This window comes from Diceros bicornis, chromosome 30 (assembly GCF_020826845.1).
Source record: "Diceros bicornis minor isolate mBicDic1 chromosome 30, mDicBic1.mat.cur, whole genome shotgun sequence".
Classification (NCBI taxonomy): domain Eukaryota; kingdom Metazoa; phylum Chordata; class Mammalia; order Perissodactyla; family Rhinocerotidae; genus Diceros; species Diceros bicornis.
The window spans coordinates 14,678,779-14,693,576 of record NC_080769.1 but is presented as its reverse complement, the minus strand read 5'-3'; the positions used below and the strand labels follow the sequence as shown (position 1 = coordinate 14,693,576).

The window sequence follows — 14,798 nt, the reverse complement described above, 5'->3', positions numbered from 1 at the left end:
GCTCCCAGGTCTTTCCAAAAGGAGCACTATTGACATTTTGGGTGGGATGATCATTCTTTGTGTGGGCCTGCCCCTCTCGCTATGGAATGCTTAGTTTCCCCAATCCCTTGAGAACTCAACACCCATACTGGCCCGCTCCCATCGTTTGACCAGGGGTGGGCAAACTCTTTCCATAAAGAGATAGATATAAATATTTTCGGCTTTGCGGATCCTACAGTCTCTGTCGTGACTACTCAACTCTGCTGTTTTAGTGTGAAAGCAGCCACAGAGAATACATAAATGGGTGTGGCTGTGTGCCAGTGAAACGTTATTTACAAAACAGGCAGCGAGCACAAGGGCTGTAGTTTGGGGGCCCCCGTCCCCATGTCTTCAGACATCTCCTCAAGTAGGGGGATCATCCATCAGCTTTTCCCCCAAACTCTCCCAGTTGTAGCATTGACAGTCACGTGTCCTGGGAAACCTCAGTCCCGGGCAAACCGGGATGATTGGTCACCCTACCAGAGGGATGGAGAAGAACCGTGAATGCGGTGAAGAACATCTCTATAAGTATTTGTGGAATGAACGAATGGGTCATGTTTGGGGATCACCAATCAGAGTAGTCTCTCCGCTGCCCTCTTCCTCTGAGCCTGCTCCTTGGAGGGGGGTCCTGAGTGCACCCGCTTCTCCTCTGCAGACGGGCTGTGCCATCATCGCGGGCTTTCTGCACTATCTGTTCCTTGCCTGCTTCTTCTGGATGCTGGTGGAGGCCGTGATGCTCTTCCTTATGGTCAGGAACCTGAAGGTGGTGAATTACTTCAGCTCTCGCAACATCAAGATGACATACCTCTGTGTCTTTGGCTACGGGCTCCCAGCGGTAGTGGTGGCTGTCTCCGCCGGCGTGCAACCACAGGGCTATGGGATGTATGATCGGTGAGTGACATCCCTGTCTCTCCCAGAAGACCCTGCTTCCGGGGTTCATGATGATAATTACATGAACAAGAAGAGCAGTAACAGTAGCAGTAGCTGTGGCTGCTATTTATTGAGCTTTTACTTTATGTGCTTGGTCTCAGGGTGCCATGGTCTCAGGGCTGCCATGTACAGTTGCACAAGTTGTGCGCTTGATTGTACACAACAGTAAACTTGATTGTACAGTTTTAAAATCATGGACTCTAGAGCCAGCCTGCTTGGGTTTGAATCTTGGCTCCACCCCCTCCCGTCTGTGCTACCTCGGGCAAGACGCTTAACCTCCAGATGCTTCCATGTCCTCATCTATAAAATGGAGGCTAACAACAATGCCTACCTCATAGGGTTGCTGTGAGGGTTAAATGAGTTATCTGCAAAACATTGAGAACAGCGTCTGGCGCAGGCTAAAGCATTATATACATTATTATTATCACCATCATTATTAGCATTGTCTGTTTTAAAGTGAGGTATATTTATCACATGGTTCCATGCCAGATGATTTTAGGTAGTATGCTGGTGAGGACTAATTTTTAAAATATTTTTGTATTTATTTTATAGGGCATTAGAAAAAGAAATTTCCAGCATACCAAAATCATGATTTCACAGACATGCTTCCATTGTATAAGTAAAAAAAGTGAGTCAATTTTGAGGGGAAAAAATTAGGTAAAGGGCAGAACAAGCAGTATGTGGATAGGGCAGAGACTGTAACTCAGTGTAATATTTCATTTAATCCTACGATGGACCTTTGAGATAATGTTGCTATTCTAATTTACAGTTGAGGAAACTGAGGCTCAGAGGGGTGAAAGATTTTTCTCGCCATTATGGTGAGAAAGGGGCAGCGTGAGGATGTGAATCTGGGTCTTTGCAATCACAAGGCCCCTGCTTGTCACCTCGTGCTGTAGGCACTTTGCTGAGTTGTGTTAGGGGATTAAATATCCGGGTTTCCTCCCTGCCTGCTGATGGCTGATACTTCAGGTAAGGTCATGAGATAAGGGGTGAAGGGAAGAATTTGTACTTAGTGAGCACCCATCGTAACCTAAATCCTATAAGCTTTACAAACATATATTATCTCTGTTACTTCTCAACAAAATTCCTATGTCTCCACTGTGTACAGCAGTGTCATTCAACTATACTATAGTGTAAATAGTACCCCCCAGATTTATGCAGTGCACAACCTGTGCTGCTGTATGTGGTGGCCCTGAGACCAAAAGTATATAAAGTAACAGCTTCATAAATAGTAGCTACAGAAGACATTGAGGCTCAGTGCAGTCGCAGAACTTGCCTGGGGTCACATGGCTAGTAAGTGTCCAAGCTGAGTTCAGGTCTGACTGTCTTGTCAGGAGATGGTGGTGACAATGCAAGGCCACCATGAGGAAGAGTCTGATGTTTATGTGAGTAGTATAAGCCCTGACACAGAGCAGAGAAGGATGATGGCGTATGGGAGCTGGAAAGTTCATGGAAGGCTTCCTGGAGGAGGGAGAATTTGAATGAGCCTTGAAAGCTCTAGTGAAATGTACACAGGCAAAGAGGAAAGGGGGGTGGCAACATAGGTAAGGGCAAAAGCTTGCCCAAAGGGTGTTTGGAGGTCCGATGGATTGCACGGGAAGAAGGGGAAATGGGGTGGGGGCATGGAATTTGGAGAATACCTCTCAGGTGGTGGGAACCACAGAAAGTTTTGGAAGAGAGGAGTCGCACTGACAAGGATCTGAGATGATCTTAGGAAGCACTGGAGAATGGGGAAGTGAGACAGGGAAGAGAAGGAGCAAATATGGGGTGCATCCACGAGCAGGCTCTGCTCTGGGAGGCTGGGCTCAGTCTCAGTGGGTACCTCTGGGAGACCCTGTAGGGCACGCACCACAGTTATCCTACCCAAGCGGCGAGGGAGCTGGTGTATTTATCCACCAACTCCCTCCCATCAGCCGTCGGTTGAGGGCTGCTCCTGGGAGAACTAATTCTCCAGCACTTTTAGTCTGATGCCCCAGGCAGAGACGCAGATGCTGATAAGGGAACTGGCCAGTATTTACTGACGTGGTTGTTCCTGAAAGGAGGTGAACAGCATCTTCTCATGATGCAAACATTTTCCCGCCTTTTATTCACTCTATTACTGAAGACTCACGACATCTGGTTGGCCAAACTTGATTATTTTCCTTCTCTTGAGCAGGGAGGCACACTTCTGCTAAAAGAATATTGGGGTGCTGTTACCCAACATGGTGGAATGGTTGTTGGGTGGTGAAAACAGTGAATATCTACTAGAGACATGAAGGAAAGAGGCAATGTATTCCTCCTTCCTTCCTTCCTCCCTCCCTCCCTCTCTCATTCCCTCCCTCCCACCCTCCCTTATTTCCTTCCTCCTCCTTCCTTCCTCCCTCCCTCTCTCCCTTCTTCCCTCTCTCTCTCCTTCCCTCACTTTCTTCTTTCTTCTTTCTTTTCTTTTAACAAATAATTCTGGAATGCCTCATCCATGCCAGGCTTTGCACAGAGTCCTAGGTATTCAGAGATGAACAAAACATTCGAGGTCCAAATTCTTATGCAGCTCATAGTCTAGTAGGGGAAGATGGACAATTCGCAAGCAAACAAACAACTGAACAAGATAATTTACGATACTGAGAGATGCCGTAAAAAAAGGCAGCAAGCTCTGCTAGAGAGGCACCAGGAGCAGGGATAGTACACTTAGCTGGGGGTAGTCAGGAATGGCTTTTCAGAGTAGGTGACATTTGCGCTGAGATTTGAATGACAAGGTGTGCCACTGGGGATTCTGGAAAGAGGGAAAAGGGATTACAGAGGTTATGAGTGGAGAATGGGCTCTACCCAGGGCACTAAGTGAACATTTCAGGAACAGTTGCCCAGCAAGAAGGTCTCTGAGAGGATTTGCTGTGGTCCAAAGAAAACTGAAATTCGACCAGCCCCATCAGGAGAATCTTCGTCTCCATCTCATCTCCCCATAGTCTCCTCCATTAGTGCCTTTGTCGGGGCGTGAATAGCTGTAGGGTCAAGACCCTGAGACAAGCACTGACTCCTCCTGTTTCTCTCCATAGCTGCTGGCTGAATACGGAGGCGGGGTTCATCTGGAGTTTCCTGGGGCCAGTTTGCACAATCATAGTGGTAAGCAGATTACTTGGTGCTGTGTGTTCTGGAGCAGAAGCAAAGAGAGTTGAAAGGTCAGGAAATGCCAGCGGAAGCTGCATAGCTGAGGTCACCTATTCTCCTCAAACGTTCTGTCTTCTGATCCTCAATTCTCGAGATTTCCAAGTTAGAGTGTAATTTCTTTGATTTGCGGTTTTTTTTTTATGCCAACATGCAAATGCTCCCGGGAGAACCCACAGGCTTATGTGCCCTTTGTGCTTCAGTGTGAATGTGTCTGTCAATCTTTTCTGAGTACAGATATTAAATGAGAAAAAAGGTAGAAAGAAATTAAAAACAATTGATGGGGAAGAGAGAGAAGGAAATGATGGAATGGAGGCAAAGGGGAGCCTGGAGGTTCTTTTCCAGCTTTATGGAGGTATAACTGACAAATAAAAATTATATATATTTAAGGTGTACAACATGATGTTTTGACATATGTATACATTGTGAAATGACCACCACAATCAAGCTAATTAATATATCCATCATCTCACATACTTCCATTTTTTTCCTTTCTCTTTTTTTTGTGGTGAGAATACTTAACGCCTACCCTCTTAGCAAATTTCAAGCGTACAATACAGTTTTGTTAACTATAGTCACCATACTGTACATTAGTTCCCCAGAACTTATTAATTGTGCATACCTGAACCTTTGTAGGCTTTGACCGTCTCCCCATTTCCCCCAACACCCAGCCCCTGGCAATCACTATTCTACCCTCTGAGAATCCTGGGGATGTTCAGCACCATCTCCTTGCCTCCAATCCGGACTTGCAATCCTACAAGACGTTTCTTCTGACTCTCATTCATGGTGGCTCATTTCCTTGTGTCATTTGTAATTGCTACTTGTGAGCTCCTATCTGACCAATCTAAATCTTGGGAAATCTTGAGGTTGTATTCCTCCAGCGAAGTTTTGCTTTGACTTCCATCAGATTTTTGGGGGGCCATGTATTAGTTTCCTAGGGCTGAGATGATAGAGTATCACAAACTGGGTAGCTTAGAACAACAGAATTTTATCGTCTTAGGGTTCTGGAGGCTAGAAGTCTGAAATCAAGGGGTCAGCAGGGCCACGCTCCCTCTGATGGCCCCAGGGAAGGATCTGTTCCAGTCTTCTCTCCAACCTCTGGTAGCCTCAGGCATTCCTTGGCTTGTAGATGTCTGTCTTCTCCCTGTGTCTCTTCACATCATCTTCCCTGTATGCATATCTGTCTCTGTGTCCAAATTTCCCTGTTTTATAAGGGCACCAGTCATATCGGGTTAAGGCCCATCCTAATGGCCTCATTTTAATTTGATGACCTCTGTAAAGACCCTATCTCAAAATCAAGTCACATTCTGAGGTCCTGAGGATTAGGGCTTCAACATATCTTTTTGAGGAGGGGGCACAGTTCAACCCATAACAGGGCACTGGTCTTGATTCTAACTTCCTGGCTGCATCCAGTGGAAATAAACGAAGATGACCTAAATAAGAACAAACAAAAGCTATTTATTCGGAGATTGCCATAATAAGAAAGTCAGCCACCATCACTTCCATTCATCAGAGCCTCAAAGGCAGGCAGAGGAGTGGGAAAGCTTTGTAGAGAGAAACAGAAGGCTTCAGATGTGCCCTGAGTGGAGGTTGTTGACATAGGGATGCTATAGCTGGGCTAACTCGAAGCAGGCATCCTGTGTGATTGGTTAGGGGAGCATATTGGCTTTCTCCTTTTGGTGCTAAGTCAGAAACAGGGGCAGAAGTTAAGGAGGCTGTCAGTTATTGATCAAGTCCTGGTCATTTAGAATTGATTGCTACAGAAGTTATTGTTTGGCTTCCTGGAGTGGTTACTGCAGACTACGGGTCAGAGTTCTCTTTTTATAGATGGTCTGGCCATTGTCCTCGTGTATATCCAATCTTTCAATCCCTTTTGCTTGGCTTTGTAGATCAATTCCATCCTCTTCACTTTGACACTTCGGAGCCTGAGGCAGAAGCTTTCCAGCGTCAATGCCGAAGTCTCAACGCTCAAAAACACCAGGTGAGTCCCTCCTTCCTATCGTCTCCCCTTCCAATCTCCCTTCCTTCTTTCCACAAATGTTCATTGAGTACCTTTTGTATGCCTGGTCCTGTGCCTAAGACGGACTAGCACAGTATCTGGATCTGGGGGGATAAAACCCCAGCTCTGTCACTTACAAGCTGTGTGACCTTAGGCAAGTTACATAACCTCTTTGAAACTCTGTTTCCTCATCTGTAGAATATGTGGAGATATTAATATTGCCCACTTTATGTGGCTTATGAAGCATTTAGCACAGTTACTAGGAGAAGTGAGTGTTTCATATATAGAAACTATTAATAAACTTTTTAATTTTTCTCCTGTGTGTACATAGTAGAATAGAATCATACTGTTTTATTTTTATAACCGTTTTTTTCTTAATAACACGTCATAAAATTTTTATTGTTTGATTAGAAATTTGTCAACTATACTTTTTTTGTATAACTGTTCAGCGTAAGGAGCCAGCACAGTTTACTTGAATCATCTCTCATTTATGGACATTTAAGTTATTTCTGACTTTTTTTTTTTTGCTATTATAAACAGTATTGTCTTGAATATCCTTGTAGGTAAATCTTCTTCCACATCTGTGGTTATTTAATCATAACACTAGGCATGAAATTGCCTGAGTCAAAGGGTAGGTTGGATTGTAACACTTTTAGTGTATATTGCAAATCGTTTTCCAGAAAAGTTATTTCCATTCACAAGAGTGCTTGTTTACCTCCAGCCTTGCCAGCAGTAGAGTTTATCATTTTTTGTTGTTTTGCTGATTTAATAGATGAAATACACTATCTCATTATTTTATCTTCATATATATTATTCTATCATACAGAGGTGGGACTTTTTCGTATTCTCATAGAGCATCTGTGTTTCTTAACTTCACCATTCAACTAATGTTCATTTTAAGAATGTACCCAAACTAGACATTGTCTAGATTTTATTGTCAGTAACCTAATGATGGTCGCTTGTTTGTTTTCCCATCAGTGTCCAATCCTTCATCCATCTTAAATATTTTTTTCTAAAAATTATTTTTTAAAAATTAGTGCAAAATGTTAGAATAAAGTTAATGTATGCCATGGCAAGAAAAATTAAGCAGTAAAAAAGGAAACACGTGAAAACTAATTCCTTCTCTTTTCCCTGACTCCTCAGGTCCCCAGATCTCTCCCACCTCAAGCAACCATTATCACCTGAATTGAGCTTCCTTCCAGAATATTCTATACTTACACATCCATCTTCTATTACATAAATGACAGGGTACTGTACATATCATTTTGCACTTGGTTTTTTCCACATAATAGGTAGCTTATTTCATATCAGTACTTAAGGTTAAAAACAACTAACAAAAATGTTTATTTTGTGCCAGACATTGTTCTAAGCACCTTTAGGTCTAATGCTATCTCATTAATTGGTAGAACAAGCTTATAGTGTAGGCATTGTGTTGTCATCCGTATCTCAAAGTGAGTAAACTGAGGCACAGTGACGTTAAGTAACCTACTAAGGCCACAAAGTTAGTGAATGGATCAGAATTTAAACACAGGCAGTCTGACCCAGAGCCTTACCCACTATAGTATATTGTCACTCTCATCTCATTTTAAAAAACAGTTGTATAATCTGATTTCTGTCTCTATGGATTTGCCCATTCTGGACATTTCATATAAATGGAATCATATACTATGTGGACTTTTGTGACTGGCTTCTCTCACTGAGCATCATGTTTTCAAGGTTCATCCATGTTGTAGCGTGTGTCAGTGCTTCACTCCTTTTCGTGGCTGAGTAATATTCCGCTATATGGATGGACCACGTTTTGTTTATCCAGTCATCTGTTGATGGACATTTGGGTTGTTTCTAATTGGGGGAGAGGGAAATGGGGGATGACTGCTTAATAGGGACGGGGTTTCTTTTTGGGGTGATAAATGTGTCTGGGAACTGGATAGTGGTGATGTTTGTACAACACTGTGAATGTGCTAAATACCACCGAATCGTACTTTAAATGGTTAAAATGGTGAACTTTATGTTATGTGAGTTTTACCTCAGTAAAAAAAAAAAAGAAGGCTTCATAGTATTTCATTGTATGGCTTCATTGTTCATTTAACGTGTCCTAAATTCTTGGACACATGGGTCCTTCTAGCCTTTCATTACTAATGAAAATATTGCATTAAATACATGCGTCCACACATCTTTGTGCCGATGTGTATCTGTAGGCCAATAGCCTTTTAAATGCCTATAGGATTCGATTTCCCTACACCTAGGCTTGGAGGCTCCAGCCCACGTTTATTTCCGTCTAGGTGGTGGGTCACATGGTGGCAGCCTCAGACCATTCCTGGGAGTGTGTCCCATGAGGACAACAGCCACCTCCCAGAACCTTATCCTCTGCAAACCTTCTCCTCCAGGTTATTGACATTCAAGGCATTTGCCCAGCTCTTCATCTTGGGGAGCTCCTGGGTGTTGGGCATTTTCCAGATCGGACCCATGGCTAGTATCATGGCCTACCTGTTCACCATCATCAACAGCCTGCAGGGGGCCTTCATCTTCCTCATTCACTGTCTGCTCAACCGCCAGGTATGTAGCTGCTGCCCTCGCTGTCCCTGATGCCACTCCTTCCAGGGGACATGCCTGTGCCAGCATACTTCCCTGCATCTGGGAGTGATTCATCTCCCCGTGATGTGTCTCCATCTCCAGGTACGGGAAGATTACAGAAGATGGATTACCAGGAAGACCACACCCAGATCCCAGTCCCAGACATCAGGGGTCATACTGACATCCTTTTCCTCCACTTCCAACATGGTGAGAGACTGTGTGTTTTATGCAGGTTCTGGTCAAACAGAATACTTGCTTCTTAGCAATACTAAACACCACCATGTGTTGAGTGTCTACTGTGAGTTAAGTGCGTCCATGTACATTAGCTCATTTGATGGAGGGTGGGGTTTAAGAGTGGAGGTTCAGGAGCCAGGCTACCTAGGTTTAAATCCCAGCTCTGCCTCTTAGTAGCTATGTGATCTAAAAAAGATAAAATCATGGGGGCTGACCCTATTGCCTCGTGGTTAAGTTTGGTGTGCTCCGCTTTGGTGGCCCAGGTTCGGCTCCCAGCTGCAGACCCACACCACTCGTCAGTGACCATGCTGTTGCAGTGCCCCACATACAAAATAGAGGAAGACTGGCAACAGATGTTAGCTCAGGGTGAATTTTCCTCGAGCAAGAAAAAAAAAAGATAAAATCGTGACTCACACAGATATAAAATGAGCATACATTAAGGATTTTATTCCACTCATCAATCAGTGAAAAAACCAGGCAGATGTTATAACTGGCTCAAAAGAGAACACAAAGAACAGACATATATGTATATAATATATAATATATACAATGTATATAATGTATACGTAATACATCATACACATAATGTATCCAACATATACATAATACATAAAACACATATAATGTATACATAATACATAATATACATATAATATGCATACAGTGTATACATAAAATATAATATATATTGCATAATACATATGCAATGTATCCAATGTATATAATGTATACATAATACATAATACACATATAATATATACAATGTATACATAATACATAATATATATTACATAGTACATGTATATGTCTGTTCTTTGCTGTTCTCTTTTGACCCAGTTATAACATCTGCTTGGCTCCCTCACTGATAATTATATGTACATAATATATATAATATAATGTTTAATTATATATTATATAAATATACATACAATTATTAATATTATAAAATACATATAAAATTTCATATACCTATATGTTATAGATGTATTACATATATATGCATTATAATACCTATGAATTATAATACATATATATAATTTCAGGAATATTGAAATGAATGTGCAAATGGATGCAAAACTGTTTTTTCCATGGAATTATTTTGCATCTCTGTCAGTTATTTAAAATTTACAGAATTGTAAAATATCTCCCACATAGATCAGAACTGGGTAACCTGGAGATGTGTGCTCTGACAATACATTGTTTTCCATGGAAGTACTCATTTTTCTCTACACCATAGATCTCATCCAGTCTCACAGCCATAAACACCATTTATTAGCAATGACCCCAAAATATTAAACAATGTGCAGTCCAGCCCCTTCTCCTGAATTCTAGACTCGTATAACCAACCAACTACCAAGTGCCTCCACTGAGATGTCTAACAGATGTGACAAATGTAACATGTTCCAATCTGAGCTTCTGATCCCCCCACCTCTCATTTCCATGGAGGGTCCCCTATCCTTCTATTGCTCAGCACAAGGCTGTGGAGTTATCCTTGACTCTGCCTTTCTTCTTACCCTTCATCTCCAATCCGTCAGCAAATCCTGTTGACCCTTCCTCAGAATGTATCCAGAATCTGATCGCCTGTCTGTTCCTTTGTTGCTTCTATTCTGTTCCAAGTCCTATTGTCTGTAGCCAGGATTATGGAAATAACCTCATAAAGGGTCTTTCTCCTTCCCCTCTTGCCTTTTCCCTGCCCCACCTTTGGTCTGTTCTCCTTGCAGCAGCCAGAGGGCGCCTGTGAACTCCTGAGTCAGGTCACATCCCTTCTCTGCCTACAACCATCTATGGCTCCCACCTTACTCAGTAAAAGCCAAAGTCCCCCTGATGGCCCACAAGGCCCTGTACCATCTGACCCTCTTTTCCTCCTTGACCTCATCTTCTGTTAATCTCACTTCCCTCTGCTCCACCCATGCTGGCCTGCTCAGGAGTCTTCAGACACGCCAAGCTCACTTCCTCTTTAGGAATCTTGACCTGGATCCTCACTCTGCCTTGAATGTTCTTGTCCTGATACCCACATGGCCAACTCCCTCATCTGCTTCAAATCTTTGTTCCAATCGTCTGTTATCAATAGTATGTCCTCTGGCAACTCTATTTCGTACTGCCTCCTTTTCTCCTACCCTGACATTCATGCTTCTCCTGCCCCTAATCCTGATTTTCTTTTCATAGCGCTTGCCACTTCCTAATATGCTATAACTTCCTTATTTATTTACGGTCTTCCATCTCACACTAGAATGTCTTATTTTTTAACTGACATATTCCAAGCTCAAGTAACTAAGATTCAGTGGCTTAATTAAATAGGGAATTATTTTTTTTTGCAAGAATAGAAGCCCAGAGTTAGGTGTTGCTGGTATTGGTTCTATTGCTCAGTGGTATTGTAAAGGATCTAGGCTCTTCCCGGTTTTCCAATCTGCTAGCAACATGTTGGCTTTTCATCAAAATGTTTTTTATGGTTGCATGGTGGGTGCCATAGCTCCAGACATCACGACCATGTTCAAGGCAGAAAGAAGAGGGATGGGGCAGAAGCAGCAGCCTCTCCTTTCATGCCTCTCCCTTTAACAGGAAACAGAAGCTTTTCCCAGAAACCCCTCAGCAGATTTCCCTTTCACCTAATTGGTCAGAACTGCATCACATGACCACTCCTAGTTACAAAAGAATTTGACAAAACAAGTATTTGGCTTTCTAACTTCTAGAGCAAGAGCTATCAGTGGTGAAGAGGTTAAGAATGGCTTTTGAGTTTGCCTGCAGTGCCTGCCACGCTAGAGATAATCACTGTTAACATTTTAAGGTTTATCCTTCTAGTCTGTGTTGCAATATTTCTCTCTGTATTTATAAGACCCATGCCCCTATAGATATGACCTCTGGGATCATGTTTGTACTAATCTTGGTACTGATTCCAGTTCTGATTTCTCTCTCACAGGGTTAAAGCTCTTTCTTGCTTTCAAATACGCTATGAAGCAACATTTGAGGACAGCAGGTGCTGGCAGGAGCTGACGCTGAAATCTTCTCTTCATGGCTTAATGTGGAATTGCAGATCTCACCAGCCCCAGGACTCTCTGGGTGATTCAGAGCACTGATGGGTGGGGCGTTCTTCCCACGGTCCATGCGCTGGTGAGAAACAAGACTTTCTGTTCCAGATTAAGATTTTATCTTCTATGTTCTGCAGCCCTTTGAATTTCCAGAGTTTTGAGGAAATAATAGATCCTAGTGCAATGGCATGACCAAGAACATCTGGCTACCGTTTTGTTTTCTCCTAAGTTCTTTGGCGTGTGGCTGCAAGCCTGCCTCTCCAGCGCCTGTCACAGAGTATGGAAACGGCTTCAGGAAATGGCTTGTCTTCTGACCGACTGGCTTACCCTTTAACAAAGACTCCTCCTGCCTGTAAAGAAATGGCCAGTAAGACTGTAACGAGAGCCCCAGGGGATAAACAAAGCTCACTGACATGGACGCCACTTTGGCACAAACACTTAAAAGAGTTATGTTGGTAAGCAGGAGCGGTCGATGGAGCAGAATTCCAGCGTTTCACAGAGAGTTGAAGGACTTGATGACAAAGCCTTGGGAAATATTTTGGTTTCCTGGAACCTTTCCGGGAACCAACGTCTCCTTTCCTTCCAGGAACTGTTTTGTGACTTGGCTAGGATTCGCACTGCTCACAAAGTTATCATCATCCTGCCTTGCTCTTCGTCTCCCATAAAGTGTTGAGTGCCAAGGAGAGAAGAAGGAAAATTTAAAATGTACATATCCTCCCTTCCATGGCCACTCTCCAGCCTGCCTCCTCAAAGTGTGGTCCGTGGACCAGAAGCATCAGCATCCCTTTGTTAGATAAACAGGATCTCAGGCCCCACTCCAGTTCTGCTGAACCAGAACCCGTGGTTTAATGAGATCCCCGGGGGGTTTGTGTTGTGCGTGAGTGAATGCTCTAGAATATTCTTCTGTTTTCCATGCTTATAGCAGAGCTTGTTTTTAAAACTAGAAAGGAAAACATATTCTTGGCTTTAGGACTTTGCATCTGCCATTCTCTCTTCCTAGGACACCTTTCCTCAAAATTGGACTAATTTCTACCCTCTCTTTGAGTCTCAGCTTAGTCGTCACTTCCACCAGGAAGCACTCTTTAGATCTCTTCAAGTAGGATTAGATGTCACCTCTGCGTGTCCTCTAAGGCTTCATGCTTTCTAGCTCTGTATTATAATTTCTTTTCTTCTTGAGTGTCTCCAATTAGATTCTGAGCTCCATAAGTGCAGGGAAGTATAGTCAGTGGATTCTTCATAAATATTTTGAATGAAAGCGTGAATGAAGGGTTACTCTCCATTTTGAAGATGAGCAAACTGAGGCTCAGAGAGGTTAAGTAACTTTCCCATCATTACACAGCTGTAGCGGGCTGAGCTGGGCTTTGAACTCTTGACCAGAGAGCTCCTCTTCCAGGCCACTAGCCCTTCTCCTTCTCTTTCTTTGACCCTAGGAATTCTTAGTTTGGGGATACAGAGAAAAGACTAACTATTTACTTTGAGTCAACTTATCATTTAGGATTCAGTTTGCTGGGTAATGATCCTGTGTTGAACAATTTGATCACAACATTAAACTTGATTGATGGAGGCTCAGTCTTTGTTATTTGTGGCAGCCACAATTTGGGAGGGGGGCTGACACATGTTTACAAACAAGAGTTCATTTATTATAGGGTGGTCTTCAATGCTTGGCTTGTCCAGAGGGTTCAATATAGAGGTGACATTTCTAAGGGATATTGAAGCAAGAAAAGGCATGATTTTTACCCATTGCCAATTGTGGCAGGTTAATTGCATCAATGCCTTCAAGAATGGTTTCCATGCCTCCACACCCCTTCCCTGTAACTTTGTAACCCTTCCTTCTCTGACTCTGGCTTGGCCTTGAGAGTTTATTTGGCCAACGGAATGTTAGCAAGCATGACTCAGAGGTTTCAAAATTGGGTGTGCATCCCTTCTTGCCCTTTGCATGATTTGTCTTGCTCGCTCTTGCACCCCTGCCTCTGCCATAAGAACGTGCCCAGTCTAACCCGCTGGAGGGATGTGAGAAACATATGGAGGAGAGTTAAGTCATCCCGTTACACCAGCTGAGGCTGTCCTTAATCAGCCACCTAACCAACTTGTAGCTGACTGCAGTCACATCAGTGAGCCCAGTCAAGATCAGCAGACCTGCTCACCCAACCCATCAACTCAGGAGCAACAATCAGGTATCATTATTTTAGGGCACTGAGTTTCAGGAGTGGTTTGTTATGAAGTGTTATTTGTGGCAATTGCTAACTGATACAGCAGCCAATGGATTTTCAACATTTTGCATTTGATTGCAACAATTTGGAATATACAAAGAGGAGGATTTGCATCTATATTTCCTCTTAGCTATCAAGGTCTATAAATCTATAATGCTTGAATAAAGTTCTTTCTGACAGAAGACTTGCACAAGGCATTGTCTATCTCTATTACAGTGTTACATGTTGGTTTAAAATACAACCGTGTTAAGGAACTCTATGTTTCTAAGGTAAGTGAAAGCTGTAACCTCCACAATAAGGATCTTTCTTACTATAAACATCAAGCTATGCTTGGTACGTTCCTTTACCCCCATGGCCTCATATGCCTCCACTAGAGACAGAAAAGACACTTAGAATAAAAACTGCATGGTTCTCAAATCCCATAAATATAAAGTGAAATAACTCTGTCCTCTTATAATCCAAATAATTTATGGTGTCCAAAAAAAAGACAGATCCATTCATTCAAGAAATATTTATTGACCACCTAAAATGTACTTTTCCTTCCTAAACCATTAAACATCATTGAAAAAGAATTAAAAAATTGAAAAGCAAGGATATTAGAACATAAAATATTATTTTAAATTTAAATATTTTATTTTCCCCAAACCAGAATTTATTAAAATTTGACTTTGT

General features: G+C 42.6%; 1 protein-coding gene and 1 pseudogene across 2 annotated transcripts in view; one reads left to right on the top strand and one right to left on the bottom strand.

The window, feature by feature from the left end:
* Window positions 1-12,215, top strand: part of LOC131394484 (adhesion G protein-coupled receptor E1-like) — a 62,127-nt gene extending 49,912 nt beyond the window's left edge. For both annotated transcript variants that reach the window (XM_058525852.1, XM_058525851.1), the window contains 6 exons: window positions 674-909; window positions 3,978-4,044; window positions 5,976-6,067; window positions 8,470-8,638; window positions 8,759-8,863; window positions 11,808-12,215. In XM_058525852.1, the coding sequence (XP_058381835.1) occupies window positions 674-909; window positions 3,978-4,044; window positions 5,976-6,067; window positions 8,470-8,638; window positions 8,759-8,863; window positions 11,808-11,813 (675 nt within the window). In that variant the 3' untranslated portion in view covers window positions 11,814-12,215. The remainder of the gene's footprint in view (window positions 1-673; window positions 910-3,977; window positions 4,045-5,975; window positions 6,068-8,469; window positions 8,639-8,758; window positions 8,864-11,807) is intronic.
* LOC131394240 (adhesion G protein-coupled receptor E1-like) overlaps window positions 1-14,798 on the bottom strand; it is a 737,363-nt pseudogene that overhangs the window by 229,567 nt on the left and 492,998 nt on the right.